This window comes from Dermacentor albipictus, chromosome 1 (assembly GCF_038994185.2).
Source record: "Dermacentor albipictus isolate Rhodes 1998 colony chromosome 1, USDA_Dalb.pri_finalv2, whole genome shotgun sequence".
NCBI classification, from domain to species: Eukaryota; Metazoa; Arthropoda; class Arachnida; order Ixodida; family Ixodidae; genus Dermacentor; species Dermacentor albipictus.
In genome coordinates this window covers 343541941-343569893 of record NC_091821.1, presented here as the reverse complement: position 1 = coordinate 343569893, position 27953 = coordinate 343541941, and the positions used below count along the sequence as shown (strand labels likewise).

The 27953-nt window shown below is 44.5% G+C and overlaps 2 protein-coding genes across 13 annotated transcripts in view; one reads left to right on the top strand and one right to left on the bottom strand.

Annotated features, from left to right (window-relative positions):
• The window catches only part of LOC135909078 (gonadotropin-releasing hormone receptor-like), a 538207-nt gene that overhangs the window by 393652 nt on the left and 116602 nt on the right, over positions 1-27953 (top strand). Inside the window, exon 1 of one of the 12 annotated variants that reach the window (XM_070531760.1) lies at positions 14078-14194. The exons of 10 other annotated variants lie outside the window; for them this stretch is intronic. The gene's annotated coding sequence lies outside the window, so the exon portion shown is untranslated. Of the gene's footprint in view, positions 1-14077; positions 14195-26910; positions 27025-27953 lie in introns of those variants that run through there. One more of the 12 variants, XM_070531759.1, reaches the window with a different exon arrangement.
• Positions 1077-27953, bottom strand: LOC135916781 (gonadotropin-releasing hormone receptor-like). The gene is made up of 4 exons (XM_065450540.2): positions 27896-27953; positions 23960-24222; positions 5265-6314; positions 1077-2871 (listed from the first exon to the last, which is right to left on the bottom strand). Exons 3-4 carry the CDS (start codon positions 6045-6047, stop codon positions 2461-2463), a joined length of 1194 nt encoding a protein of 397 aa, XP_065306612.1. The 5' UTR covers positions 6048-6314; positions 23960-24222; positions 27896-27953; the 3' UTR covers positions 1077-2460.

The following is a 27953-nucleotide window of genomic DNA, read 5'->3' as shown; positions in this document are numbered from 1 at the left end:
TACATTACTTTACCACTGTAGCAACTCGCGCTCCCAGCTGATTATTGTGGAAAACACCGCAGGCAATAAATAATGAGCTTGATGCTCAGCAAAAACGATTTCTCTCTTCTCGGCTTGCGCGGAGTTCGCTGGCTGCGCCATCTGGTAAGTTTCACCGGGCTATAATCCTCGCACTGGTGTTTGGACACGCTGTTAACGAGCGAAGACTAATTGAGCCCTCGGCCTCACGTTTGGCGCCCGTTTGTGGAGTTCGACGTAAGGCGACGGTAGTCCCGCCTTCATTGGGGGTTAGATCAAGCCGGGCGCTTAATAGAGAACAACCAGACACGCTTCTGGTGAACATCCCTACCTTCTCTCTTTCTTTCCTCCTCCTCCTTCTACTCCTCCTCGTTGCACTTGTAGCAAGCTGTCCATGCTGACACGTCGCGGCTCGGCCCTGCGCTTGTATCTGGTCTGCTGAGTGCGTGCGAGTGGTGCAGAATGTTGGCACAAAAAAACTCACTGCTAGTCTCACTAGTCTAATCTCACAAAAAGTCTCACTGCTAGGCTAGCTCGAACATGTGGTGTTCCTTTAGTAGGGGTAGCGAACTGGAGGCGGAAGACTGTGGATCCCATTTTTTTTTTGCGCATTAATTTATGTTCCTCGATGTAAATAAAGCACACTATACCTTTTAAGCCCGTGAAATAAACCACAAGATTGACGACTTTATATTGTTATTGAACGTCTGCAAAATGAAGCATAGCTTTCAGCCAGACGGGTTCCTTTTAGCGTTTGAATGTGTGCTGGTTGCAACGGCAAGCCTACTAGAACTCCTTTGCGGCTGCATCTTTCTATCGAAATGTACGGCAGCTCTTAGGAACACTTCGAATCTTGTGCTGCATTGCAGAACGCAATTATGAGGGCGGTCATGATGACGTCGGCTGACACCACTGCCGTTGAGGCAGTCTCATATTTGTTTGAAATGTTTTTACAGATTGCTGTAAGTTTTTGTAGGGCAGTTTTCCGGCAATCAGAAATTTTGTGGTTGCTTCCCCCCCCCCCCCCTACCCCGTCAATAACGTACTCTCTATTGCGAAGCACACACGTCTACATCGACCGCACTACTGTCTGCAACTGCATTCTCCACCTGGACTGTTTCCCGACGCGCGACAACGGTACTTTACCGATTATGGCTTGGCGTCGCATTTACGAAGTCGTTTGCTTTCCGCATCGAATGGGAGGATAGTGCTACGCGTGGCCACTGCGGCGACGAGCAAAATATCGAACACGTTCTTTGTCATTGTCCCCGATACAGCGCACAAACGCAGTAGCTCGCGACCGCGGGGGTGCGTCTTGACGGCCGGCCGTTTTCGGAGCAGACAGTCCTGGAACGCCGACCTCTACAGTCGTCACAACACGATACAGTGAATGCACTCTTGAACGTTTTACGTTCTAGTGGCCTATTGTAGAGACTGTAAGTCTCGTGAACGTCTATGACGTTCCCCACCTTTCTTTTTTCTCGTTTTTTTTTCTTTCTCTCTCCCTTGTTCTTTCCGTCTTTCATTTACCATTGCCTTCCCCCAGTGCAGGGTAGCAAACCAGAATCTTAACCGGTTAAGCTCCCTGCCTTTCACATCCCGTTTCTCTCTCTCTTTCTCTTCCTCTCTCTACCCTTTATTGTGGATAACGCACATCCTTCAGGCTTCGTAATACTAGCACTTTAGCTTTTAAAGTGCTAGCAAAAATGTGGCTCTTAGTCGCACGCGTGATATTGTGATAATAGGACTGCACTGCAGATCTCTAGCTACAAATATTGCACTTCCTCTTCCACTAGATTGACAGCATGTTCAATTCGTTTGTAACGCACAATTATTGGGGAGGCATATAGAAAAAGACATGCAAGGAACACCTTATTAGGAGAAGGAGAAGTAGGAGGACGAGGCGCACGTCCGGTTTGCTACCCTGAATGGGGAAAGGGTTTTAAGGGACGAAAAAAGAAAGAAAGGACAGGGAGGGACGAAGGTACTCCCAGTGTGAACACGTGCGGTTGTCCATCACTTCACGCATATGAAGTTCATACAAAAAGTTACAATGTGAAGACATAACACGCGGACAACACGACTGAAAAAGTCATTACTATATGTGCAGTAGCACCAGCAAATCAAGAGAAGCGCTATAGAGTACCGCGAAGACAGCGTTGGCAGTTCTTCGTCAGAGGTAGCGCTTTGTGGTTCAAATAAGCACCGTCTCATGGGTCGTTACAGTGAACGACGCATTAGAATGAGATGACACCTGGCACACCAGCCGAACCTCATGGAGTGCTTTCAGGGATCGCGTGGTTCATATGAGCGCGACGTAGAAAAACACGGCACACAAAGGCGGATGAACTGCTCGCGATACAACACAAGCGGCTACAGCCTCCGAACATGTCACATGGGAGCACAGACAAATACACACACACACACGCACAACCAGTGCTGTCAACACGCCACACAACCCTTTTTGGCGGGCGGGCTCTCTTCTTCGAAATTCGTCGTGCAGGCCGCTTTGGAACGACGTGTCGGTGAGCAGGCGTCGACCACGTCAGTCGACACCTGGGAACCCGTTTGTGATCGATTGAGCAGACGACACGTGAGCGACTCGACCACGACTTGCGACAAGGTCCGCCACAAGCCACCGTCGCGGGTCCCCTTGCGTACTCGTTGAAAGTAGAGGAAGATGTACGGATTGATGGCGCTGTTCGAGGCAGATATGACGCCGAACAGCGCGACCACGTTGGCGTCCAGTATGCCGGGGTTGCCGAAGGCGAGTATTGCCTCTTGGACCATGTACGGCACGTTGGTCACCAGGAAAGCACCGAAAACCACGGCCGTCAACTTCAATGTCTTCACCTGAGTTCGTTAAAGAGAAGGGCAGTACAACGACATCCAGCAGTCAACCAACAACCGGTGAATTGATGCGTAAATGAAGGCGCCTGATTGATCAGGCACCTTTACGCAAGAAAGCGAAGGTTTTCCACTCTACTTAGACGAATTTCTTTTTAGGTTGGTGAGGTTAAAGTAGGTTTAACCACAGAGGTTGTAAGCAGTATGCCTCCCGCTACTCCATTGGACTTGTATGAAACACAGTTATATGAAACACAGTTGTCTGAAACACACGATAATAATAAAAAACACTTTAGCACGCGCAAACACTCACACATGTAAAAAGAAAACAAGAACAGACTAAACACAACTTTGAAAGCCAGTCACTACACAAAACCCTCGCGAGTACTTTGAACATATGTGCCACTTACAAGAAAGTTGCTCGCTGCAGTGAAAGCTATTCTTTCAAGTTCACTAATTGGATATGGTCCAAGCATCGCCCCAAAGAACAATGGGCGAATGCCCAGAGCCCTAAGTTTGAAGAGCAGGTGTAATGCAACATACCGAGCAGTCATGTTGTAGTGTTCTATACGAAGCCATGGCAGGGGCTCCGATTCCATTTACAAGATCGGGTAGAGCTAGTCGGCTTCGCTCTCCAGCAATTGAGATGAAGCTGTTTGAGTGCAACTCGGACTTCGCACGGTATCGTATTTATTTATTCTACTTCCACCTCTAGCAGCGTCCTTACCCATCCTCCACTTTGCCTGCTTCAGCAGAACTGATTTTAAATATTTAATTGGGTATGTTATTGCATGATGACTATCACTTGTGTAGTTTCTGGCTCAATAATCTCTTTTTTGTCGTGGCCGTTAACTTCGTATTTATTAACGTCAAGACAGCCGTAGTACTTTATTACTACCTCACTTTATTATTATGAGGGCTCTCCACAGCACATTGGAACATCTGAGATATCTATCATTATTTAATGAGACAATTTTGGGGTGCTGGCCCCAAACTAATTATCTGCAGACGGCCGTGCAGCTTCTCATATGCTGCGTGGAAAGGCTCGGATATAGCGGCAAGGTACAACGGTCGTTGCACTCTTCCTACACAGTGTACGTAAGTCCCCATTTCCCTAGTTTCTCCATCGCTCATATGGGCCTTTATTATTTGTTATTTACATAAATGACGTAACACACATTTCCCTGCCAGATCAAATCGCATTGTACGCTAATGACACTACTGTATTTTTTTCCAGAGCAGACTTTCACGAACTAGAAGTTACCGCAATTCATTGATTACGAGAACTTAGCAAGTGGCTATATCTAAATAAACTTGACTTAAACAGAGACAAAAAAAGACTAAGTTTACAGCTTCTTCATTCAAAGAATAAGGAAACAGATTACGACGTAAAACTTTGTTATTGTGGATCGCAACATGAACGTGTCTCAAGCCATTTGTTTTTGGGTGTTACATTTCATAAGAACCTAAGCTGGATAGATCATATACATACGGTACGCACTAAGGTTGCACGATCTGTTGGCTTGCTACAACGGATCCGATGCTTTGTTCCTGTCAGGCTTCTCATACAACTGTACTTTTCGTTTGTGCACTCACATCTAAGCTACTGCCTCTTAGTATCGGGAAATGGTATAAAACAAATATAGAAGAATTGGTGGTACTGCAACGGCGATCTGTTCGGTTGCTTAACTCCTCAAAACAATACATACGATTTTCTATATTAATTATGCGCTACAACATTCCTGATATTAGAGACTCTTACAAAACAAAGATCTGCATACGGCTATTTAAAGAGGTCTCCAGCAACATTAAACAATTTTCAAATCGTTACTTGAGTAGAGACACAGGATACAGCCCACGTCGCACTTCATTAGTAATAAAGAAACCAAGGACAAAATATGGCGTGCAAACTATCGAATATGAAACTATGCGTTTATGCTATACCTACCCTAGCAGTGTTCACAAAGCTATAGATTGTAAAACAATTCCCAAATCTCAATATGCAATGCAAAGCATACTGTTGTCTAATCACAATATGTTTAACGAATGTTAATAGAGTTTTAAATTGTTCGATGTCAATATTTCCGCAGTTTTCTCTCCTTCTCTCCGTGAATAGGTGAGCAAGCTGACAACTGTCCTCCGGTTAACCACCAGGGTAGCGATATGGGCTTGTTGGTCCTTCATTATTGAAAGGCATCTGTATAGCGCAACAAAACTAGGACACAAGAAACGACGAAGACAAGCGCTTGTCTTCGTTTCTTCTCGTGTCCTTGTTTGTTGCGCTATACAGGTACCTCGGGTTAACGCCTCCATGTTTGCTTAGTCTTATTAAGCATCATCAACTCAAGGAAACGCCTTATAATAAGCTCTATAAACCAAAGTAGAACACTCATACAAACCTTCGCACGTGGAAGCGATGAAGGAGTTTGGCAGCTCATCCTCCGACTCGTCGCATTGTGCTTCCATAGAGCCCACAGTATGCCAGTGTGAAACGCTATAAGAAGCACGAGCGGGGCAACAAACACCATGAAAAAGACGAATCCCATGTAGATCTGGCGATGGTACAGTGGAGTGCCCCGGTCGTAGAAAATGGACGCGCAGAAGCACTTTCCGGGAGCCACTTCAACACTGTGAAACACGTACACGTTTGGAAGCGAAGGCATGCACGCCGCGATCCAGGTGACGGCCGCCAGCCTCCAGGGATCTGGACTCGGCGCAAGAGGAGTGGCGATTGCGATGTGTCTGTCCACGGAAATGGCCACGAGCATGTAAGTCGACGAGACCAGGGCAAACGTCTGTAAGAACTTGAAGAAGCGGCAGAAGGCGTCGCCTGCGATCCAAATCCGGCCCATCACTTCCCACACCACTTGTGACGTCATCGTTATGCAGGCCACCAGGAGGTCAGCGATGGCCAAATTGAGGAACAGCACCCTCGCCTTGGACACTCTGCGACGGCGCTGCCTCACCAGGAGGTTGCAGCAAACGACGCTGTTGCCAAATACCGAAACTATGATCATGGTGACGATGATGCCGATGCGGACTCGCTTGTGGTAGCGAGGGCCCAAGAGTTCGTCGGACACTAAAGCGTCGGTGATGTTTAAAAACCTGGTCTCGTTGCCGTATGGGTCGCTTTCATCCGGCAGTGTTTCCAAAGACACATTGAAGAAATCCGGTTCAGTCATCCCGGAGCAAGGGTGATTCCTTAAACCAATCAACAAACGCGATGATTGAGGTCAGTCTACCAAGCCCTGCTCACACATAAGACAGCTCGTTGACCCTTGATCATGTTTTAAGTAGTTGGCTTGGTAGATCACTCGGTACAGGCTTGGTACAGCCGCTGACACTGTGATCTTGCGCTTCTCTTCTCGAGGACAGCAAATCCCTATTCTGTTTGAGAAATATGAAATTTCCAGGCATCGCGGTTCGTGTCCTCCTTGGCCTTTCATGCCCTGCAATACCAAGAGAAAGTAAATGAAAATTTGTAGTTAGGTAGTTTTCGTCTGACACAATGGTTAGAAGTTGCGCCAGCTATCACATTAGAATCAAAGTTGCTGAAATCATTTTTCCAACTTTACAAAGCGTGACTTAAAGGCAGAGCTTCGAGCTGGGATACGCATTTGTAGCCTCGTTGCAAGCGCAGCCATAATAAGCATCCACAGATTGCTATCCAACACAATCTTTTGCCCCCTGCCCCGGCAAAACATATTGCCCCCCCCCCCCCTCATGCTTGGTTCAACATTCAGTTCCAGGCACGTGAAGCGTCTGTTAAATATATGTGGACACTAGTACAGGGTTCTCTATTCCATACGGTAGACTGTAAGGAATGTTATATATGGCTTCTATTTGCCATTTATTTATCTATGATTTTTTTATTTACATGTGACAGCGCGTGTTTGTCTGCGAACTGACAAATTACTGGTATGTATCACTTTAACAATCATCATCAATCATTTAACAAATTATAGTCATTGAGAAACAGGCGACATATTATGCTTTTTCCCAACATTTCCAATTCATATTACAGACTTAGCCAAATGAATTACAACGAGGATGTTGGTTTTGTTATCACTTCTTAACGCAGCCTCACAGCAGCTATCTTAGGCGACAATCCGAGTTACAGACGAGCGGGAGCATGCGTCTCGTAAGACCATGCAGGAGGGAATTTCTTTCATCCATGCGTAAGACAATCTATCGTCGTCTCCCTCCTTCACCGGCCAGTTGTCATTCTTCAGTAGTATTAAATAAATAAATAAATAAATAAATGAGTAAATAAATAAATAAATAAATAAATAAATAAATAAATAAATAAATAAATCTGGTGCACGTATTTAGCAGTGAAGGTAACACTTCATTAGAACGTTCCTAAAAACAAGAAAAATGTTTACGCAGCCGGTATCATAATAGCATTCAAGTACGCGTTCAATAGCGCTCCAGCTTTCATGAAGTCCCCATATGTAGGTTAGTCATCTTTGAGTTTTATAGAAATTTGTGAATAGCTTGTTACAGATAACAGAATTGTAGTCCTTGAGCTGGATTATCCTGAGAGGAGGACATTAGTTGCGGGAGAAATCGTAACACGTGTTAACTAATTAACTGAAATCCACTAATGATCTTCTGAACTAATTAAAATTGTCCATAGTTGTAGACGGTGAGTTTGCAAGGCGTATCTACTTGGAATTAATTTCCAGAATGACACCAGTAGAAGACACGCGCCATCAAACTTGCCGTAAGAATGCACTGTTATACTTCTTTTTTTTTCACAAAATGCTGTTTTGTGCATTAAAGCACAACGGTAACTGGTACAGCCATATACTTCGTTCCACACTTTGGGAAATTATATCTCGAAACTGATCTCTATCTGGAAATTCATTTCAAGTGGAGACGTCTTGCAAGTTCGCCGGCTATAATTCGTAAATTGCAATGTGTTTCGTAAGGCAACCACTTATGAAATTAATTAGTAAACATTTTTAAGTAGTTGAATGTGTGTTTCAATTTCCCGTGCTTTTATTGTCCGCCTCATCGAATCCAGCTCCAGGACAAACATTATGCTATCTGTCACGGGCGATCTCTATGAATTCCAAATATATATATATATATATATATATATATATATATATATATATATATATATATATATATATATATTAAAAATGATCACATCAACCTGTACACCAGAGAGTCTGCACTGTCTAAGAAGCTTTGGGACATCTATCTCATTGCCGTAAAGTCAAAAATTAATAAAGATAAGTACATGCCTTAGAATTAAGGGCGTTCAAGAAGAGAATTTCTCAATAGAATCGAGTCGAAATATTCGAGAAAAGCAACTTTAGAATATCGAATCGAATGCCCAAAGTTTCCCCATTCAAGAAAGTAAATTAGAAAGCTTTCATGGAACTCTGCGGTAAAATAAATAAATAAATAAATAAATAAATAAATAATGAAACTTATTTAGCACAAGTTTAGATATACGTTGATACTCTGTATTTCATTCAGTGCTGCCTAAGTAGTGTTATTTACAATATTTCATACATGAATGTGAAGCTATCATTAGCTGGATGTCGGGTCAGTTGAGAAGTTAGAAAATAAAAAACACACAACTACTTTCACTTATCGGGTGCATGATGACGACCGTAACGAAATAAAGCAACATCGTGTCACCAGATACACGCACTGTGCCGTCTACGGCGAAGAATATAAGTGGTACTAGAGCACCAGACAGAGGCTTAAAGAGAAGCAGAAGTCCTGAGATTGGACAAGTAGAGTAGTCGCTGAGCCTAAGTAGAGACAACAAATTCGTAAACTACGTAAAAGCGAGCATTATCTTTCAATCAGTGTAACCTATTGAGCACAGTTTGCCTGGTTCCGCGCGTTCCACCAGAATCTCGTTCCTCTGCGCAATGGTTTGAACTGTACTGCGCAACAACTGCCCAGTTTCTTACGCGCCTGCACGTTCTTCGTACGAACCTCCTTCATATGTTCATCACCTTGCCCCTTCAACTTTTGCAGCTAGGGTAGCCAACCAAAGCTACCTTTGTTTAACCTTTACGGCATTAATACATGTGTTGGTTGTATCTCTCTCTCACACTGATCCGTAGGCGACTTATACAATCGGTAAGGATCTCAATCTGCGGCTGCAGCGTCGAAACGCGTGTGCCCCGTGGTGTTCATTTGCCCGACACCACGTTTTTTTTTATCTGAAAACGAGAGTTTTAAAACGCAACGCCGGAGCTCACGCAAACAGTACTGCACACCAAAGCCAGGCGTGTTTACACCTACAGAAAATACCATTGGGTTAGAAGCAAGAACGCGTATAGACAAACGCGTGGCACTGGCTTCCGCAACAATCCCCTGGCGCACTTTCGCGTTGACCGGTGTCCTGCCGTTTCACATCGTGGTGTGGTTCCACTGCGTTACAGCAACCGAAGTGCGCGGCTGTTTTCGGCGAGTCCCACATCCATAGTTAGAAGGTTGCCGTTCTATTTCGCTATAAAAAAATGGCTGTGGCTTAGCTAAGGTTAAGCCCAGGATGCGAAGCATACTAGCCTTTATTTTAACGTGACAGCGTTAAGGAGCTCGTGTCGCAGAAAAGCCGGTGTCGTCGGCGTCGGCTCAGGCGTGTGGCGCTTGCTCAGGTGCACATTTCGTTGTCGCGCCGAACGCTGCGTTGCTCGACGCTCACCGCGTCCGATGCGGGCGCGTAGTTGCTGCTCCGTAGCAAAGCCACCTAGAAACAGTCTCTGTAGCACGCCACAACCTTCGCTTCTCATTCCAACGAGCAGCTCTGTCTCCAGGAGGCATCTCACCTCGTGAGTGTCTAGCAGAGGCAAACGCAGGTGCTTATATACCGCCGCGACGCCGCGAGCGACGGCGCGAGTTGGAGCCCCGTTTCTCCTCTGTCGTGACGTCACGGTGTCACGTGGTCAGCCTTGAAGGTGGCGCCGCGAGCGACGGCGCGAGTTGGAGCCCCGTTTACCCTCTGTCGTGACGTCCCGGTGTCACGTGGTATTGAAGGCGACACCGCCGCGCCTGAGGGAGCTGGGTTGAGCTCTAGTAATATGCTTCGCATAAAAAGCTACAGTCGTTCGTGGCACCATGAGCAGCAGTGCTGCGCGTACGCTTTCCCGCAGCACCCGAGCCTTCACGGTTCGCGAGCTTATTCCGAATGCTTCTCCTCCACGCTTCTACGGCTTCGGCTCCCTCGTCTAGAAATAGGCAGCCAGCAAGCGCGCTTCTACGGAAGCAGGCCCAGTGAACGGTCGTCAATCAATGTTGTAGCTGGCTGATGGCAGACACCAAGGAGGCTGGAACTTTCTCGGTGCACTCCCGAGTGACACTGACATGGTAATTCTAGACACATGCCCGTGACCACGAGATAAATGAGCCCGTTAACGACATCTCGCTTCGGCTGACACACACACACACACACACACACACACACACACACACACACACACACACACACACACACACACACACACGCACATATATATATATATATATATATATATATATATATATATATATATATATATATATATATATATATATATATATATATATATATATATATATATATATATATATATATACCGATGCGTGGAGTCACCGTGCGCATATAGGACGAGGTGCGTGACACTATGAGATTGTGGGACACCACGTTCCTCCCGCGCGTTCTCACAGAGAGCGAAAGCATTTGTACGGCTCCTAGATACAGGGTGGAGGGTGTGGGAGAGCAGGAACCGCATCTTGTAACTACCCATTCCACTTTTCTTTCTTATTTCTTTAATGATCATCTTTCGCAAGGAGCCACGAATCACACTATAGCAGCGGCGACCTGGCGATACCTTATCCAACGACAAAGCGCATTAGGAATTCAATATAACATACTTTGTTGTTAAATGGACCGGTGAACAGAAGGGAAATAACTTAAACAATATACGTTTCTGTAGCTTCGATTTTAAATGCCTACGCCGAAGATAACACGAACATGAGGCGGAGAGAGGATAATTTTGTAGAGAAAAGGCAGAGAGGGTCGAGTGAGGTAATGGTCTTATAGCCTGCTACTGTGTTCAGAAGGAGGGGGTAGAGAAGAGGAAGATGGGTGCGTGGAGTGGTGATAAGCATGAGGCTATGCACGGCACTTTTGGGCACGAACGCGTATACAGTGGCATCCTACAGCAAATGCTATATAGTAATAATAATAATAATAATAATAATAATAATAATAATAATAATAATAATAATAATAATAATAATAATAATAAAGACATGTTCGGGACCTCAGCACTCCCTGTTTTTCGTATACTCCCAGAGACAGACAGAAAGGATACGGAACGAGCACTACACAGTAAAAAATTTCCGTCATTATACAGAGGAATCGCGAGTAAAAATACGCAAAGTATGTCGTATTTCAAGAATACGGCAAAGGCTTCCGTTAATATACGGAAATGCTCCTCGTTTTAATTTTTACGTACATTTCACTGTAGTAATACAGTGGCTACATTGCTTTGCTCGAAAAAGACAGAATTCCGTATTTTTGTTATGCGAGCATCCGTAATTTTGGGAGGAAAACTACGCACGCTGTCTGAATGAGCGGTTGCACTCACAAAGTTTCGTCGAACAATACTTTATTGAACACGCAAACTCCACGCATTGTAAAGATACGTACATAATGTGAGAGCTAGCCTTCTACTAAAAGCTGCAATAGCAGATCGTATAAATGTATACATGCATCCTTTAGTAGAGCCTCAGTTTGCTGCGCATACGGGCCTTGTAACTCTGATCATATGCGCAAATATATCAGTGTGTTTGCAATGTTCTCAAATTAAGCGCTTTGTAGTTAATAATACAGTACATATGTTTAAGTGAATGAAGAGTAGTGGGCATACGGGCCAATGTAATCAAACTTGTGGCACTCAGGTGCTGGTGCACTGGGTATGACATTGGTGCTCTACGCCAAAAATTGTTCGCACTATAAGTCATTACAGAAACGCAGGGAGTGGTATAATGACCATGACTGCGTTTACATTTAGCAACAAATGGACTCAAAAGGAACTGGCGGCCTATAGATCCAAGTACAACGGCTGGGTGAAATTTTCGAATGCGGGAAGCACTTAATCAAAAGAGTAAAAAGGGCTTTGCTGAACTGTAATGTACTGAATGAATGCCCACCCCGGTGAACTGTCTATAACATTTTCTTCTATTATAATAACGCTGAAGCTTTGAACAGCATTTGAACTTAGACTTGTTTAACGAATGACCCATTTCCTTGTTCAAGTACGACAAAGGTTCCACAGGAAGACAGAGACTAGAAGCCATCAACAGCGGCATAAATGTAAACAGTGCTCAACGTTTCGCAATCTTGCACCTGGCTGTCATATTGCCCATCCCATTTTTTTTCCCACAGGCTGTTCTTTACTGTTTTGTGGTCATACCCAGTTTAGTTTGGATGTCCGGATTTTTTAATGTTTGGTCAATATATTTTTTCTTCATCGGCTTTCAACAGAATGTGCATTCGTAATGCGCGTTGATTTACCTGTTACACTGATCTTAACCAGATGCATCATGATACAAGATTTATTTTCCTAATTCCTCGTTGCATATTACAAATGTGCAAACACTTAATCTTAATTCCTATTTTGGCTTCTGGGAAGACTAGGTCTACTGGATTAATGATTGCTGACATGAGTGCATCGTTTTGTGTTTTGGTCACCCCTACTCTTTGCAAGAACTGACAGCAGTGCCCCTACCCGCTCCTTCACGATCACCACTGTTAAGCACAGCCTTCCTGCTTTTATTTTAACACTTCGGCTTCTCTTTACTTATTATATGCGCCAGCTTCTCTTTCCCCAGTGAGGGGTAGGCGCTAGTGAGTTATGCACACAAAAAAAAACGCTGGTAAAGGTAAACAGTTGATACCCTGATGACAAGCACCTTTGTTGAAATGTCGGCTGCAGCAACATCCCTTGTTCCAACAATGTTGGTCTACGTACATGTTTTCCTCACACATAAGTGACTGCTTTGTTGTGGTGTGCGATTACCTTCTTCTGCCGCTTTCATTAGGATGAAAATTCCCGAATACTATGTGTTTCTTCTAAAAACCGCAAGTTTATCCTTGCAAGGCGTTTGGGGTCAAGAACAACTTTCGCCAGGAAAGAGGGCAAGACGAGAGATTGAGGAAAATAAATTGCTATGTGATCTAAAGAATTTGACTGAAATGTTGCACGTTTTAGTATCTGTATGCTATGCAATGCATTCATATCACAAGTGCAAATTGTTTTATCCTTTCATCCATGTTAGTTTGTTCGCAAGACAATTTTCTCAGTGGTGACCTGCTGCTTCGGCTATGAGCTGCCTTCATGACGTTTGCATTAAAGGATATGTACTGTCGTGGACAAAAGGGCCCTGGAAGTGCGAGCGTCGATCAGATTGCATCTCTGCGTTCAAGAACGCTGGAAACAGTGGGTCACGTATGCACATTATGAACGCAGATGTTAGCGCAGCTGATCCCAGTGGATTGCGCATCAATAAAATTCGGTCAGCGCTCGCGCGTCCTGTGCAATTTCGTGCCCGATAGTACATTCTCCAAACAATGAATATGCTCTGTAAGACGAAATACAGAAAGCACCTCTACTTTAACGGATATAGTACATATTCAGCGTACAGAGTCTTTCGTTTTCCGAATACGGGAAGCACCTCTAGTTTAACAGTTACGGTACAGATTCAGCATACAGGGTCTTCCGTTTTCTGGATACGAAAGCTGTCGTATTTTGTATTGCGGTTTCTTACGGCTGCCCGCTCAACGGAAATGACCGTTCTCTATTTACGGAAAAGTGTTCTGTCACACATTACCAACAGATTTGGCGTAAAACCAGGAAAAATTTTTACAGTGAACTATATATCTCTGTGTCCTTCTATGTCTCTGTGCTCTTCTCTATACAAACAAACAAAAACAAGAAAAAGAGACAGAAACCAAGCCGAACCTCCACTCCCCACGCTCTCTCGTCATTCCTCGGTGGTTTCCGGCCGCTCCTCGCAGAAATGCGGTCCGCGCTCTACGTCAGTGCATGGCGTTTCGAAAGAACGCCACACTTTCCCACCACAAAAATAAAATCTGTCAACGCCCCGGTAGTCAGGGGGATATTGCCTCACGCGCACGCGCGCGCGCGAGTTATTCCTGTCATCGGGAGCGTCGCAAACCGACGTGGGGAGAAGGAGATCGGCACGTCGAGTTCCAAGCCTGCCTCCATTGTGATGGTCGACGGACGCCGGCAGAATTTCCTTTTAGGCACTCACGCCGGCGGTGCTGCTGCGTGGTGCGTCCCCAGAGGTGCAGTTTGAAATTTAATTTCTTCTTCTTTTTTTTTTTTTGCTGTGCCCTGTGCCACATTCTTTTTGTAACACAATCCCAATGGTGCCCAAAAACGAGGCTCTGGCCTTATAACGCGCCGTCCTGTGCACTTTCGCACCCGTGCTTTCGGATGATTCCCCCTGCGCGGTTGTGGACCTCTTAGGAATCGCTTCTGCAGACCTCACTAAAAAAAAAAAAAAACACACACACAATGGATGCGCGCCTTCCTTTCGAGAAATTTCACTTGCGCTTCGTAGTGTGCGCAGCGTCATTTGCATGGTGCCATGTCGGTTACCGATCGAGGTAGCCTACGGTTAAAATATATCCGCAAGCGTATTAGAAATGTGCATGTGAAACGTCCAGTTAAGATGTTCAAGCTAACGATTAAAGCGGCCATTGACGAAAAAGAGCGTATGAGAAAACACAGACATAAACAGACGTGGGATGGGCACTTATTGCAATGTGCAGTTTATTCGTGAGAAGCGTTCTATACCCAGGACTGAACTTGAACCGTGCTCTCCGTTCCGACTCCTGCTTAAACGGATAACAATGTGTCTAGAGCATTTGGGTAGTGGCGGTGACAGACGTTATAGATTTCAACTAAACTCTCCAGATCATCTTGATTGTTAATTAGTAATTAATTAATTAACTTAGTTATGTTCAGTCTACGTTGCCAATACTGCGCCTGCTTAATGCGCGAGTGACTGCAGTTCTCAGTGTTCACGCAAGACTGAGACAGCAGCACTGCTTCTTTGCTTTCACGTAGTTCGATTTGGCGGCGTCGCGAAATCGCATAGCTATAACCATAACTATAACTATAACTATAACTGTTACGTTATAGCATAACTATAACAGCTGGTTCAGCTAGCTAAATCGGAATCGCTATTCACCCTTTGTTATTCAACAACACCTCCTGCCAGAACCATCTGCCGTATTGCAAGTATTGTAGGCGGAATATAAAAATGGAACTTTTAAAGGGAACCTACGTAACACACATACACAAATAACTATTTATCTTCCCACTCATATGCAAAACAGAGAAAGGTAAAAAGGCTTGTCCTTGCTTTTATATCTTTAAGGGATATAAATAATTATTGTTATTCTAAACCTGGCTGAAGTGACTGCGAACGCGTGGGGCCTTTGCAAGCATGGAGGTCTATGCTGAAGATGTTCGTTCACAGGCCCAGAACGCGGACCGGCATTGAAGAGAAGGAATTTGACCGTAAGGGCTCTAGAATAAAGAAAAGGAAGTTGGGACACTTGGCTTGAGGCTCGGCTCGGTTCCATGACCCGGAATAGTATCTATCTATCTATCTATCTATCTATCTATCTATCTATCTATCTATCTATCTATCTATCTATCTATCTATCTATCTATCTATCTATCTATATATATATATATATATATATATATATATATATATATATATATATATATATATATATATATATATATATATATATATCGATATATATATATATATATATATATATATATATATATATATATATATATCGCCCACCTTATATATATATATATATATATATATAAGGTGCCGAAACCCCAGTACATAAATTCTTCAGACATGCCCTTTAACAAACGGACCTAGAGCTTTACGTCATTTTTCAGCAAACTACACGGAAATGAAGTTAGACAAACGAATGCTGATGTGGTATATATTCTTTATCACGCCGCCGTTCTCCACGATAGCTTTCTTATTCTTTTTTTTTTCAATTCGCGCAGGACAAGTTCAGGGAGCGGAGTGAAGAGTAAACTCCGTCAAGTGCTGTGCGCTCTCAGCGATTCATTGTCCGGTGGGCTGTTTCTATCGCGCGGTCTCGAAGTATACAGTGGTCCGGAGGGAAACATTCGTGCGGATTGATTTTTTTTTTGTGGCATTTTCAAACTGCATTGATGCGCTCGTGCTGTGGGAGCTGACGTCAAGTAACTGAGGCACCCTTATGTCGCATATTCAGAAACTAAAGCAAGCACAGTGAGTAATGTGCAACTTGTGCGGTCGGGCGTCCATTTCGCAGACCGAATGTGTCAGCGCTCACTCGGCGCACTCAGCAGGCGCGTGCTCGGGAGTGAAGAGCATGCTCGCATAACAAGGAACATCAAGCTATAAGCCGTTGCGATGGACCTACGAATGTTTTACGATCGAGCGTCGAAAGCTGGTCGAATTAGGAGGTTGTTGGCAACAAGGAAAAAGGAAAGAAAGAAAAGCAGGAAGATAAAGGAGAACCTAGCAAAAGAAATTTACTGCATGGTAGTGGTAGTGAACAACATTTATTTGGGTCGGCAGGGTTTAACGCGATCGGGACTAGATCTCCCCCCTGGGGACGGTGAGGTTTTGCGTCAGCGCCGTCTTGCGGGCCTTCTGGACGGCCGAAAGCTGGTCGTCAAGGCTGGAGCTGCGCAGAGCGGCGGTCCACCTTGACGGAACAGCCTCAGGTGTAGTGACTGTCGTATCGCCTATAATCTCCCATAACATGTGCTTTATCGTGGCCGGGGCCGATTTGCATATCTCGCATACATTTGTGGTGTTTACGTCTGGGAAGATGGTGTTTAACTGGACTAGGATGGGGTAAGTATTCGTCCGTAGCTGGCGCCAAGTGACTGCCTGTGCCCTGCGAAGCGTGGCATGTGGTGGTGGAAGCGTTCTTCTGGAGTTAGATCACACTGTGGTGATATCATTTTATCTAGTCGGACGGTCTACTCTTGCCCAAATTCACGCGGTCGGTCATGTCGGGCGCTAGATTGTGCGCTACCTCGATGAAATTGGGGGATGTTTTTCCTTCTCAGGTAATGTGTGCGGGAAACCATACGAGAGTGCTGTGGTCTTTGGGCCTGTCTAAATACTTCATAATGTTGTAAGCTATAGCAGATATCATGCCTTTGGCGAAATTACGGATGGCTGAGGACTATTTGAGCGCTCTCGTCGGCTAGGGCTAGGGCAATTGCCACTTCTTCTGCCACCTCCGGGTGTTCCGAGTTAATGCCGCAGGCGTTTTTGATCTGAGAGTTAGTGTCCATGACTACCGCGGAAAAGGCCTGTCGATTTTGGTGCGCAACGGCGACGACGAACCGCACTTTGTCCCTCTTGCCATAAAAGCGCACCATGGCCGTTGCTCTGGCTTTCCTTGGTTGTATGATGGGTGGACACTTCTTGGCATATTCTGTACCCGGATAATGTCCCAGACCTGACACGGGAGCTGAACTTTCAGGCCGTGCTCGGTGTGGCAAGTGATCCCTTGTCTGGCGAGGAAACTTCGCCCAGCTTCGGTGATAGTGAGGCGCTCCCAGTGAGATATTCTCTGGGCTTCCGCAATTTCCTCCAAGGTATGCTACCCCGGTCCAGCATTCGTTATTGTAGCTTATCAGCTTGGTGATCGAGCCGTCGTCGAGGTTGCCGAGTATTTTGTTGGTTACCTTGTCGGGACCTGGCGCTGACTTGCCGTTGACGTCATGTAAGGCTTTCCTGATTTCCGCATTACTGAACTCCTCGTGTCGCTGAGGATTATCCCTCCTCTAGTAATCGCTGCGGTGGGTCGTCGGGCGTTCAGCGAGGTACTTGTCCTTGAGCGTCTCTGCCACTACGCGCATGCACTATGGAGGAGTTTCTGGAGGTTATCCTTATGGTGAGATGTGCTTTTAGTGTCATCGAAGCGGTATCTGAGGAGTTTCGGCGTCTGACGTGGAAGGCAATTATTTTTTACGGAAGTGATACGCATTAACCTCACGTCATCATTTTGCACGTCGGACCTGTTTGACAGCAGTGAGGCGACGTTGGGAATATGAAGTGTCCAGAGTGAGCAAGAAAAGGGAGCTTTTGCCTAATTGTGATGGTCTGTTTCATGCCAAGAAACAAGATAGCTTTTCTTGTTGTTCATGAATGAGGCGCAGATTTCTTGGCCGTAAAAATTGTACACGACGCGAGAAAAACACTAGAACGCCATCGTTTCTGGCTGTCCCGCAGTATACTCCAGATTCTGTCGATGTGCGCCGGAACTTCTTACTGCTATGCGAACATAGTTTTTTTTTCACTCCATTGTGCGGAGATATGCGAAGTTGAGGCGCTTGTGGATACGAGAACGCTTCTCTACGACCAATCAAAAGTTTCAAATTTGTTCCTATAGTAGCACACTTTCGTCATTCTACACAATAGCTACACCATAGTGCCACTTGAAAAGCTACACTTGAAAAGCTACTTGAAAAGCCACTTGTAAAGCTACACAATAGCGTCACTTGATTGTTTTTACGAAATGGCTCGTGTTGTCAACTGTTCAAACCAGGACAAAAAGCGTCTCGGACAGTATGAAAAGAGAAACCACGGTCTTACAGCGACATATCCAGCGTTTTACTAAGTTTATAGCGTAATCCTCCTAAGACCACTTGTAGGAAACATATTGCACAATGCCTTCAACTTTTTCTTTTTCGAAATTCACTCGGAAGTGATTACGCAATATATTCCTTCTGGGTATGAACTACGGTGCGTTTGTAACTGTAAAGAATTCGTTTATTCAAATTCTTGTCAACCGCTTTCGACAAATTTGACACTAAATTGATCTATACCAGCGTGTCGTCTCAGATGGCCAAAAACAACCTTGAAGTCAGTTTCAATGTCACTGAGATTGTGTGAAATTACCGGACACGGCAGCAATTGCATGGCAATGTACTACACGTAGCTCTGTCTTCATCTCTGTGTTTAGAGCAACGAAAAGCAGCTTTTACCATAGCAAACATGAGGAGATGATAGAGATCACATGCCTTTTTGTAAATCGCAACGCACGCATTTTTGGCACGGATCTTTCAATTTCGGAGAATTCTGGTTTCCATATTTCAGGGCATGTGAAGCGCATGGATGCGCTACGTAAGCAATTACTGAGCACAGTCGAATAATCTTTCTTCTCAAATTTAGCAGGAAACAAAAACACATTTCGCCAACAGTTTTAAATACAATTTAAAATTAGCCCTTCAAGTGTTTTGCAGAGACTGACAAAACTCGGTAAGCTTAAAGAAAATTGAAGTATGAAGTTTGAAACTTCATCAAATGGCATAAAAAGAAAGATATAATGGCATAATCAATACTTTGGGGTAGAAGTAATTCCTAAAGGTAGCTGCAGTCGACACCGATTATAAAGATTATTGTACAGCTTACATGAAATTATCACATTTTTTACCTGAGTTATGCAAGTGTTCTATTTAAAAAGTCGTATGCGCTTCAGAGCAAAGTGTGATGCACTGTATAAATTTCACTGAAAACCTGATCGCGATGTAGTTGAAGATACTGTTATGTTTTCTTTATTATAAGGTTACGAAGTTTTACATGTGATACTTATTACGTGAATTTGAAGGTTAAAAAAATTCGATACTCCAATTTTGCGTCCATAAAGATACGTTTAAAGATTCCGTATAATTTACGTTTTTCTTATATACAGACCCAACTTGATCACATAGGGTTTCGCAGCCGACGCCGGGCAACGCAGTTTCTTCGACAGCAATACTGAGAATGTTCATAAGGCTTTCACGTTGAGCAAGAGCAAAAAGAGCAATTATAGAATGCATAGGATATCTGTGAATAAGTCCTCCAGCATTATAGCTAAACATATTGCCATTTTCGCGTCGGTTTCAGGACTAATTGGTAATTTTAATTTCTAGACAACACTATAGAACACAAAAAGGCAACTATGTGTAGGCAAAGCTTTACCAACTCCCAATTCAAAAGTCTGGCTGGCTACCGTACTCTGAGGGAGAGGAATTCTTCCGTCGTTGTTGTTGTTTAATACATAGTGTTCCCATAGGAAAATGAGCCACTGGAGAGCTGGCTATTCCAATCATTTTAATAAACTTCAAGAACAAAGGAATGTAATTAAAGTAATTAATGTAATTCTATAATGTAATCTAATAATGTAATGTAATCTAATTAATGTAATTAAAGATGAAACAAATGAACTAAATAAAAGGAAATACAGTAAGCAAATATAGTGCAGGTATAGATCATCCCTTAACTAAGGTGTTGTCACCAAGCCCTACTTCCTCTTGTGCTTCGAATAGCGCTTCATGAGTGACATTAGTACAAGCCCATTTAACACTTAAAATAGAACAGCACATCGTTACTTACAGGGCATCTGTTGCTAGGCGTGCGTCCCGAAGTAACCATGATCGTCACGTTGTCTATACAGAAGGGCCACGGTTGAATGCCGGCGTAGCACCAAGATAACGTCCGTAATGCTCAAGTACCACTCCAAACATACTTGAACCATCCTCTCTGAAAAATTCCCAACACAGCTGGCAGTTCAGGTGCAATGTAGCTTCGCCACATTGCACCTGACTATTGGTCACTATTTCTCGCCACTACGTTTTAAGGGGGATGCCACTATAAATCGTCATCACCATGGCTTCAAATAAGAGAACGCTGATGCTGTGCCATCTTACTATGTAGGCATTCTTACGCAATGCTGGACAAAAGACCAGGTGGTCAAGCCCCTAAATTAAAAAGTAAACTTAAGAACACACGTAAAACTTCCCAAATGCTATATGGACTGCCAATATAATTATGACAAAATTGAACATATCTCGAACTTGTTTTATAGTGGAGTCTTCTTGCGTTTGTGTTCATGTTTGTGGAAAGAAAACATACTCAATAAATTTTGAACAAATAAAGTTTGCCCGTCCCAAACGGGAGCTTAATGCGCAACCTCCTAGTGACTGTCTGACCACTTCCGGTGACCGTCACCACTAGATTCGTTTGGGTCATTCTACGCATTCCCGTTATCTTGTCACATCGATAACGCATCCTTCATTCCTTGTAGTGGAGGAAAGGTATTCGATAGTTGCGCACCTGCGTGCAAGCACAGCGGAACCCCCATTCATCGGTCGCTGGCATTATGCACAAAACCAAACGCAAAACCGGGCAAAGAAACACCGGAACTTGCCAGAAAAGCCAATAAACCAATCGGGATATCGTATGCACCACCCCTGTCCGCCGTTTTCGGCCGATCCTACCTCACTCGTACGCTCTATCATGCTTCCTTCCCCGCTCCTCATTTCCCCTATTTTCCGTTACCTTTACAATTCTTCCCTCCCGAGTATCATTTCATGGTTTAGCAAATGCCCCGCCGATTGGCAATCTCGCAAAGCTCTGTTCGTGAGAACTGTTTTTTATTCCCTGTCCATTTCGTCTAATAATTTCTTCAGCATAAGGACTGACCGACGCAAGCTCCTGAGTACAGCATTGTCCGGTGCTTACGTGTCCATCATTTTGATATGAGCTCAAAGAGTGAAAAAGAAAAGAATCAGCCCTAATGTTTATGCTTCCTCTATTTTGATGCGATAGGACATCATTTCTTGACGCTACTGTAGATTTTCGCTGCACTGAAAGCATATTAGGAGTGGCCTATCATAAAGACGAGGAATTACAAGTACCGCACCGCATTGTTCAACGTCTCAAAGTGATTAAGATACCACAGAAAACATACTGCAAAACCCAGGGGTCGAATTCACAAAGCTTTTCGTTCGTAACTGTTTAGGAGAATAAGCGAAAAGGAAGGCGCACACCAACCATGGTGGGGACGAAGACAACCGCCATTGCGAACCATTTGTTATCAGGAACACACACACACACACACACACACACACACACACACACACACACATATATATATATATATATATATATATATATATATATATATATATATATATATATATATATATATATATATATATATATAATCGATCTCTATCAATGGAAATCGCTTCACTGGAATTGCCAATTAAACGCCACTATAGGCTCTTAGTTGGTAGGTTTTGTATTTCACCAATGTAAAATAAATGTTGCCTAATCAGAACCAAAATGTTCACAGCTCTCTATGAACAAAATTATAGGGTGCGCTATAAATACTGTCGCAAGGTTTATGCATAACATTTTGTTTTGGAACGAAAAAAAATATAGGGAAATCGCTTGTTGGGCATTTGCACGATATATTAAGAATGCAACGGTAAACATCTTATTCAACGTCTCCGCCCTTGCCCTCGATTACGGCGCTTCAATCTCTCTCGGTACGCTTTCATTGCGGCCCGCAAGGTATCCCCGGGAGAATTCTTTCCCATGCTCGCTCTAGCGAGGCTTTCAGGGCCACTTTGCTGGTGTGCCTGAATGGCGCGGGCGTTGTTTTCGAGAATAGCCCACCCACAGGAACTGGTTAGATTTAGTTCAGGTTAGTGTGCCGGCCATTCTTCAGCTAGAATGAAGTCGGCTGGAAGAGCACCACACCGCTGCTGTGGTGCTGACTTGCGCTTCCGTTGTTTTGCCGGGGCACCGTCCTGCTGCAAAGTCATACACTACTCACTCAAGTTGAACAGCGATGAGGGTAGCGAATGAGGCTCCAGAATAGCTTTAAAGTACGCGTGAGTGTCGACTTTCGCGCTATTTGTAGCGAAAACAAGATGAATTCGGCCAGTGGGGGTTACCGCGGCTCAAACCAAGAGAGGAGTTTTGGAAAACTATCAAAGTTGCTGCAGCAGCACGCTATGACGTCGGAACATTCACACGAGGGTAGTGAGTGTTGTGATGGGCCTGTACGGTGATCTTGAAGTAAACTTTTACCATCGCCAAGAAAACGAGACGAAGGACGAGGAACTCGAAGAGACACAAACGAGCGCTGTGTGTGCCTCCTATTGTTCCTCGTCCTTAGTCGCGTTTTCTTCGCGCTGGTGAAAGTTTGCTTCAAGTTCATGAACCAACTAAGTCGCACATAGTCCAGCCGTACCGTGAACATTTTCTCATTCGTAAAGGCAGTTGCCAAGTGCTCGCTATTAGCGGCCGGCAACAAGAGAAGCTGGCATTTTCTCCATCTTCCCTTTCTCTAAGCCTCCGTCAGCCCGTGTTTTCTCTGTAACTTGTAGAGGAATACCTTGAAGACACTTTGCACGGCTCTTTTCATTCTCATCAACACAATCAGCTCCATGGCCAGTCTTCTGACGCTTCTCAGTGGCTGGCATTGTTTTCTCTTCCTCCCAAGAGAGAGAGAAAAAACATTTATTCGGACCATCGAGGTGGTTGCTCTTGAGGTCGAGTGGGTGGTGTCCTCATTCGATTATTAAGATGAGAATTGGCCATAGAGACTGGATGACCATTGCGGGTTACGTCCTCAAGAGGGACATGTTTGAGAGCCCAGCGGACAATATTGAGTGGAATTTTTACAATTTTGGCGACTTCGGAAGCAGAGTGTCTGGCATCCCTGAATGATGAGATTGCGGGTCAATGTAATCTAGGGCATGCCATTTCCCCCCAAAATACCAAACCAGCACATTATTATTATTATTATTATTATTATTATTATTATTATTATTATTATTATTATTATTATTATTATTATTTGGTAAAGCTAGTAGGCATGCGCAGCAACTTCGGCATTCACTTTAGCGTGTACGAATCTGCGAAGCATCAAACAAATGAAAAGAACCAAATGACCGTTATGGCAACAAGAGCGAAAAAAAGAAAAGAAAAGAAAAGGGTAAGAGTATCGAGCGATTCGAAACAACATCGGCAAATGAGAATTAGCGCTCCTCCCTAATTCACTGCGCGCAGCGCGGCGAAAGTGCCAAACTTCGGAACTTCTCACGCAGGTCGGAAACCTCGCTATTTACCAACTACATCGCAATATAATTTTTGGTGGCTGCAGAAAAACAAAATGTGAGAAGTACAGTGCTGCTCGCATGACGTCACGCACACTCACCAGATTATAAGCTGCGAACGATGAAGGGATAATCCGAAAGTGCGAAATCCGGGGATGCCGAAAGCCGCGTCCCAGCGCTGCCGGAGCAGCATGTGCGCTTGGCCCGCGGCGGTGTCCCCGACGAAGCAGCGCCCCGGACCGCTCCGCCAGGGGCCGCCACCTGCTTGTAACCCTGGGCCCGCCCTCCTGGCTTCTCCCTCCCTCGCTGCGTTGCGCTGCCACACTGTGCCCACAAGTGCCTCCAAAGCGATCATAACCAACAGCTGGAAAAGAAATAAAAGCGCGCCGAAAAGCTCTTGTCGGTTGGCAAAAGTGCTGTAGCGAAACGCCTTTCCCTCACTCTGCTCCAAAATAAGTTTATACCCTTTCGGCCTTGTCGCGAAACAATAATCGTCAGCTGCCTTTCTTGGGTGCCTTTCCTTTAAAACTATCCGTACGCTACACAGTTGTTATGTTTGCTATGTGAGGCTGACACGCGCGTACCGCTCGTGACCAAATAGTGCCGGGCGCGAAGCGTCAGAAAAAGGAAAATCATGCACGATAGATGACGATTATTGTTTAGGGGCAAGATGATCCTCAGCGCGGGCGAACATTTCTTAGACTGTGGTATTAGTTTATTGCAAGGTTTCCAAAGCCCTCACGCTCTTTTCGAAGGCCGTTTCCCCCGACTTCTCTCGCATGTAATGTTCTCTTATAGGCTGCCTCTCTTCTTTTTTTCTTTCTTGTTAGTAACTGAAAAAAAAAATTCAGAGCCATTCGAGCGGCCCGCGACGTGCTAATACGCGTTCTGCAGGACTGTAAAATCAAAGTTAATCAATCAATCAATCAATTCCACTCTGTGAAGGTGGATGGCCAGTGGAGATGTACATATGGTGATAATTATACCGATAATACATATGCTAATTGAACATGAAATGCACATACCACAATGAATTTCGGTTTTTCACGGTTTTTTGTTGCTTTATTCAATTGCACACTTTATGCTTTTTTTTCATTTTTACCTTCTTTTGTTTGCTTTTTTGGATGTATGATTTGGTCAGCAAGGTGACTATCGCTTTATAGTCGCTATGATATACGGCCAGTGGCTGTGTGGCAACGATGAAAAGGTTCTTGGCCAATGTGAGGTTTATACACGACCGATGACGCGTGTGTGAATGCAAGCGGATTGCTTACCCTAATCTAAAACACAGTAATGTCTGAAGGCTGCGCCGGAATAAAAAGACGTTTCGAATCTTGCGGTGAAAATCGATTACTTATGAAGATTGGGCACTTTGCCGGACTTCCATTACCTACGAATATGTTGAATTTTTTTTGCCCAAAGACAGAAAAATGAAAAGAAAGAAAAGGAAGATAGTACGCTTGCTTTTGTCTAATTTCCTATCTTCGTCGTCTAGCTTCTGCGTAAAAGTCTACCTTCGTGGAACGTTGCTTGTTCGTCCAAACCAGTGCTCTAAACTGAGATAATAGACTCGCAGGTGGGCCGGAAACTTCCCGCACTCCCCCTTTTCTTATTTTGCACTTTCTTTCTTGTTTGCAGTACCCTTTCGTAATAGTATAATGGTCGAATACAACTATAGTTAAACCTCGATCTAACGAAAGCCGATTTTACGAAGTTCCCGATCTAACGAAGAAACTTCCATTCCCCGACAGACCCACCCACAGGATTCAATACTTTCATCAACCCGAATTAACGAAACTAACTTGGTCGAACTCGATTTAACGAAGTTCTTCCTGAAATAAATAAGTAAAAAGACGAGGTGATTTCTTTAAAATTTTGACGCAAACCGTTTTTTTTCTTTGAGCGTGCGCTCTATAAAGCTAACGCGTTAAAATATCTAGGCGTCCTAGTCGCAGTCCTACCTTTTTTTTTTCACGAGGCTGACCGCTGCGCACATGCAAGGAACATCGAACTGAAGACCACCTCGGTTGGGTTGGTGGTAGTTGCTTTCGTTATTTCATGGTTTATGCGACAGATATAGATGGATCAGCGGCAAACACGATGCCATGTTAGGTTTTGCGCCTCGCTACGTTACAGTTTTGAATTTCGAAGGACTGAAAAGTTCCCTTGTCGATTTGACAAGCTTCCCAATTTAACGAAATAACTTAAGCATGGTCATCACTTCGTTAAATTGAGTTTCGACTGTATTACCGCTTAACATCCGCCTTCCTTTAACGAGGGGGCCGCATATCTGCGAATTCTGAGGTTTCGGTGCGCTTTGTAAGGGCGCACTTGACCAGTCACTATTGGATTATACATACACCAGTGACTACTGGATTATACGCAATGTATGAATTTATGCGTATTTATGCACTTGTTCTCGCGCTTCTGCACGTTTTCATTGAACCGCTACACTCCTAACGCTCTTTTTTGATGACTAGGATTAATGTCCAGCAGAAAATGACGCACATATTCTAACGCAGCTGATGCACTCACGAGCAATCCTTTCTCAACATAGATACCGCAAGGAAGCCTATTGCTCTGTCTATACCGTATACATTTTGGCTGTTGACTTTAAATAAAGTTGATCTAGCTTTCAAAACCGAAGAACACGCGCAAGGATATATCTAGATGAAAATTCCAGCAGAAGCTCCTCCGGGAGTTAATTATGCGCAAGGATTGTACCACACGCTCATCTCCACGCAGCCCGGTGTCATTATACGATCAGTATAAACAAACGACAGCGCTGCGGCAACACGAACTGCTGTGGACGGGCGGCGCAAGGTGAATTGATGAAGAAAGCAACTACCGAAGGTGGCGGTGCCAGATATGCTGATGGTATTCTGGTCATTATAAGCTGGTATCACTCGTTAGCCCTTATCATCCGCGTTGAACGATTATTACCTGCGCGGACCATATAATGAAAGCGATCTGCGATACGATAGAGAGTGACGACTGCTGATAGCATCGCGCCCTTCGTTCTCGACTTTTCGCGTTGAAGACAGACGCATGGGCCGAAACCCTGAAAACTATCTGCGAAATTACCAGGGTGCGGCGTGTGCTGGAAGCTTTGTGAGCGCTGTGTTCTCACCGCTTCGTTCGCGTGGAACTGACAGGCAGCACGAAGGTAAAGTTGCTTGCTCTGCGGGCTCTATCCATATTGTAAGCGTGATTCCAAAGAATGTGTGCTCTTTTCGCTTGACTTTGCTGAGTACTTGAAGCCTGCTTCCCCTCCACCGCTAGTCGGCTCGGTATTTCACTACCTCGGAGGTCGGCCCACATTTTGTCTCACGTGACGGACGGATGGTTTTCGCGTTGGATAAGCATAGCAATGCTTGCGCAAAAATTTTAAAAAAAGAAACGACAGAGAACGACGCAACTTAATCCGCATTTGTTCGGAGTCAGAACAGTTTGTATCGTATTATTGTGTACTGCAATGGAAGGAAACCACGGCTTTCTTTTCCTTCAGGTGTTTAGCTACGCGTTGCATGGATGCAAGAAGCAGCGGCAGTGATAAAATAAGGACCGATAATATGTCGAAAGCAACGGAAATTACATTTTGTTCGCGCATGTAGCCGTTATAGGAGGCTTGCACACATCTACGCAGCCCGAACCGTATAGAGAAAGCAGTACGCGCTTGAATTATCGCTCTCTCATTCGTTGGCGACTCCTTGCTACTTACTGCTACGCACTGTCCGTTCGCTTCGGCACCTACACGGAGTGAGCGCAGCGTCTGGGTATACGAGCACAAAAGCAAGAACACCGGTTCAGGGAGAGTCCCCACAAATGGGACGCATCGCGTCAGACACAACGACCTCACCAGTGGAGGATATTTTGTTACCATAACGTCCTGTGGGGATGCGCGGTTGCGTTAGCCTGCGCTTCTTGTTTGCCAAGTGAACGATGGACTGCACAACAATGCGCACACACTGCCCCGGGCTAGTGGGCTGCGAAAATACCATTAGCAACCACGTTTACTTCCCTGCAGAAGCGCTTACCACAAGGGCACCAGCCAAGTATAGTAAAATGCTTCTTTGCACGATGCTTCGAGCTCGC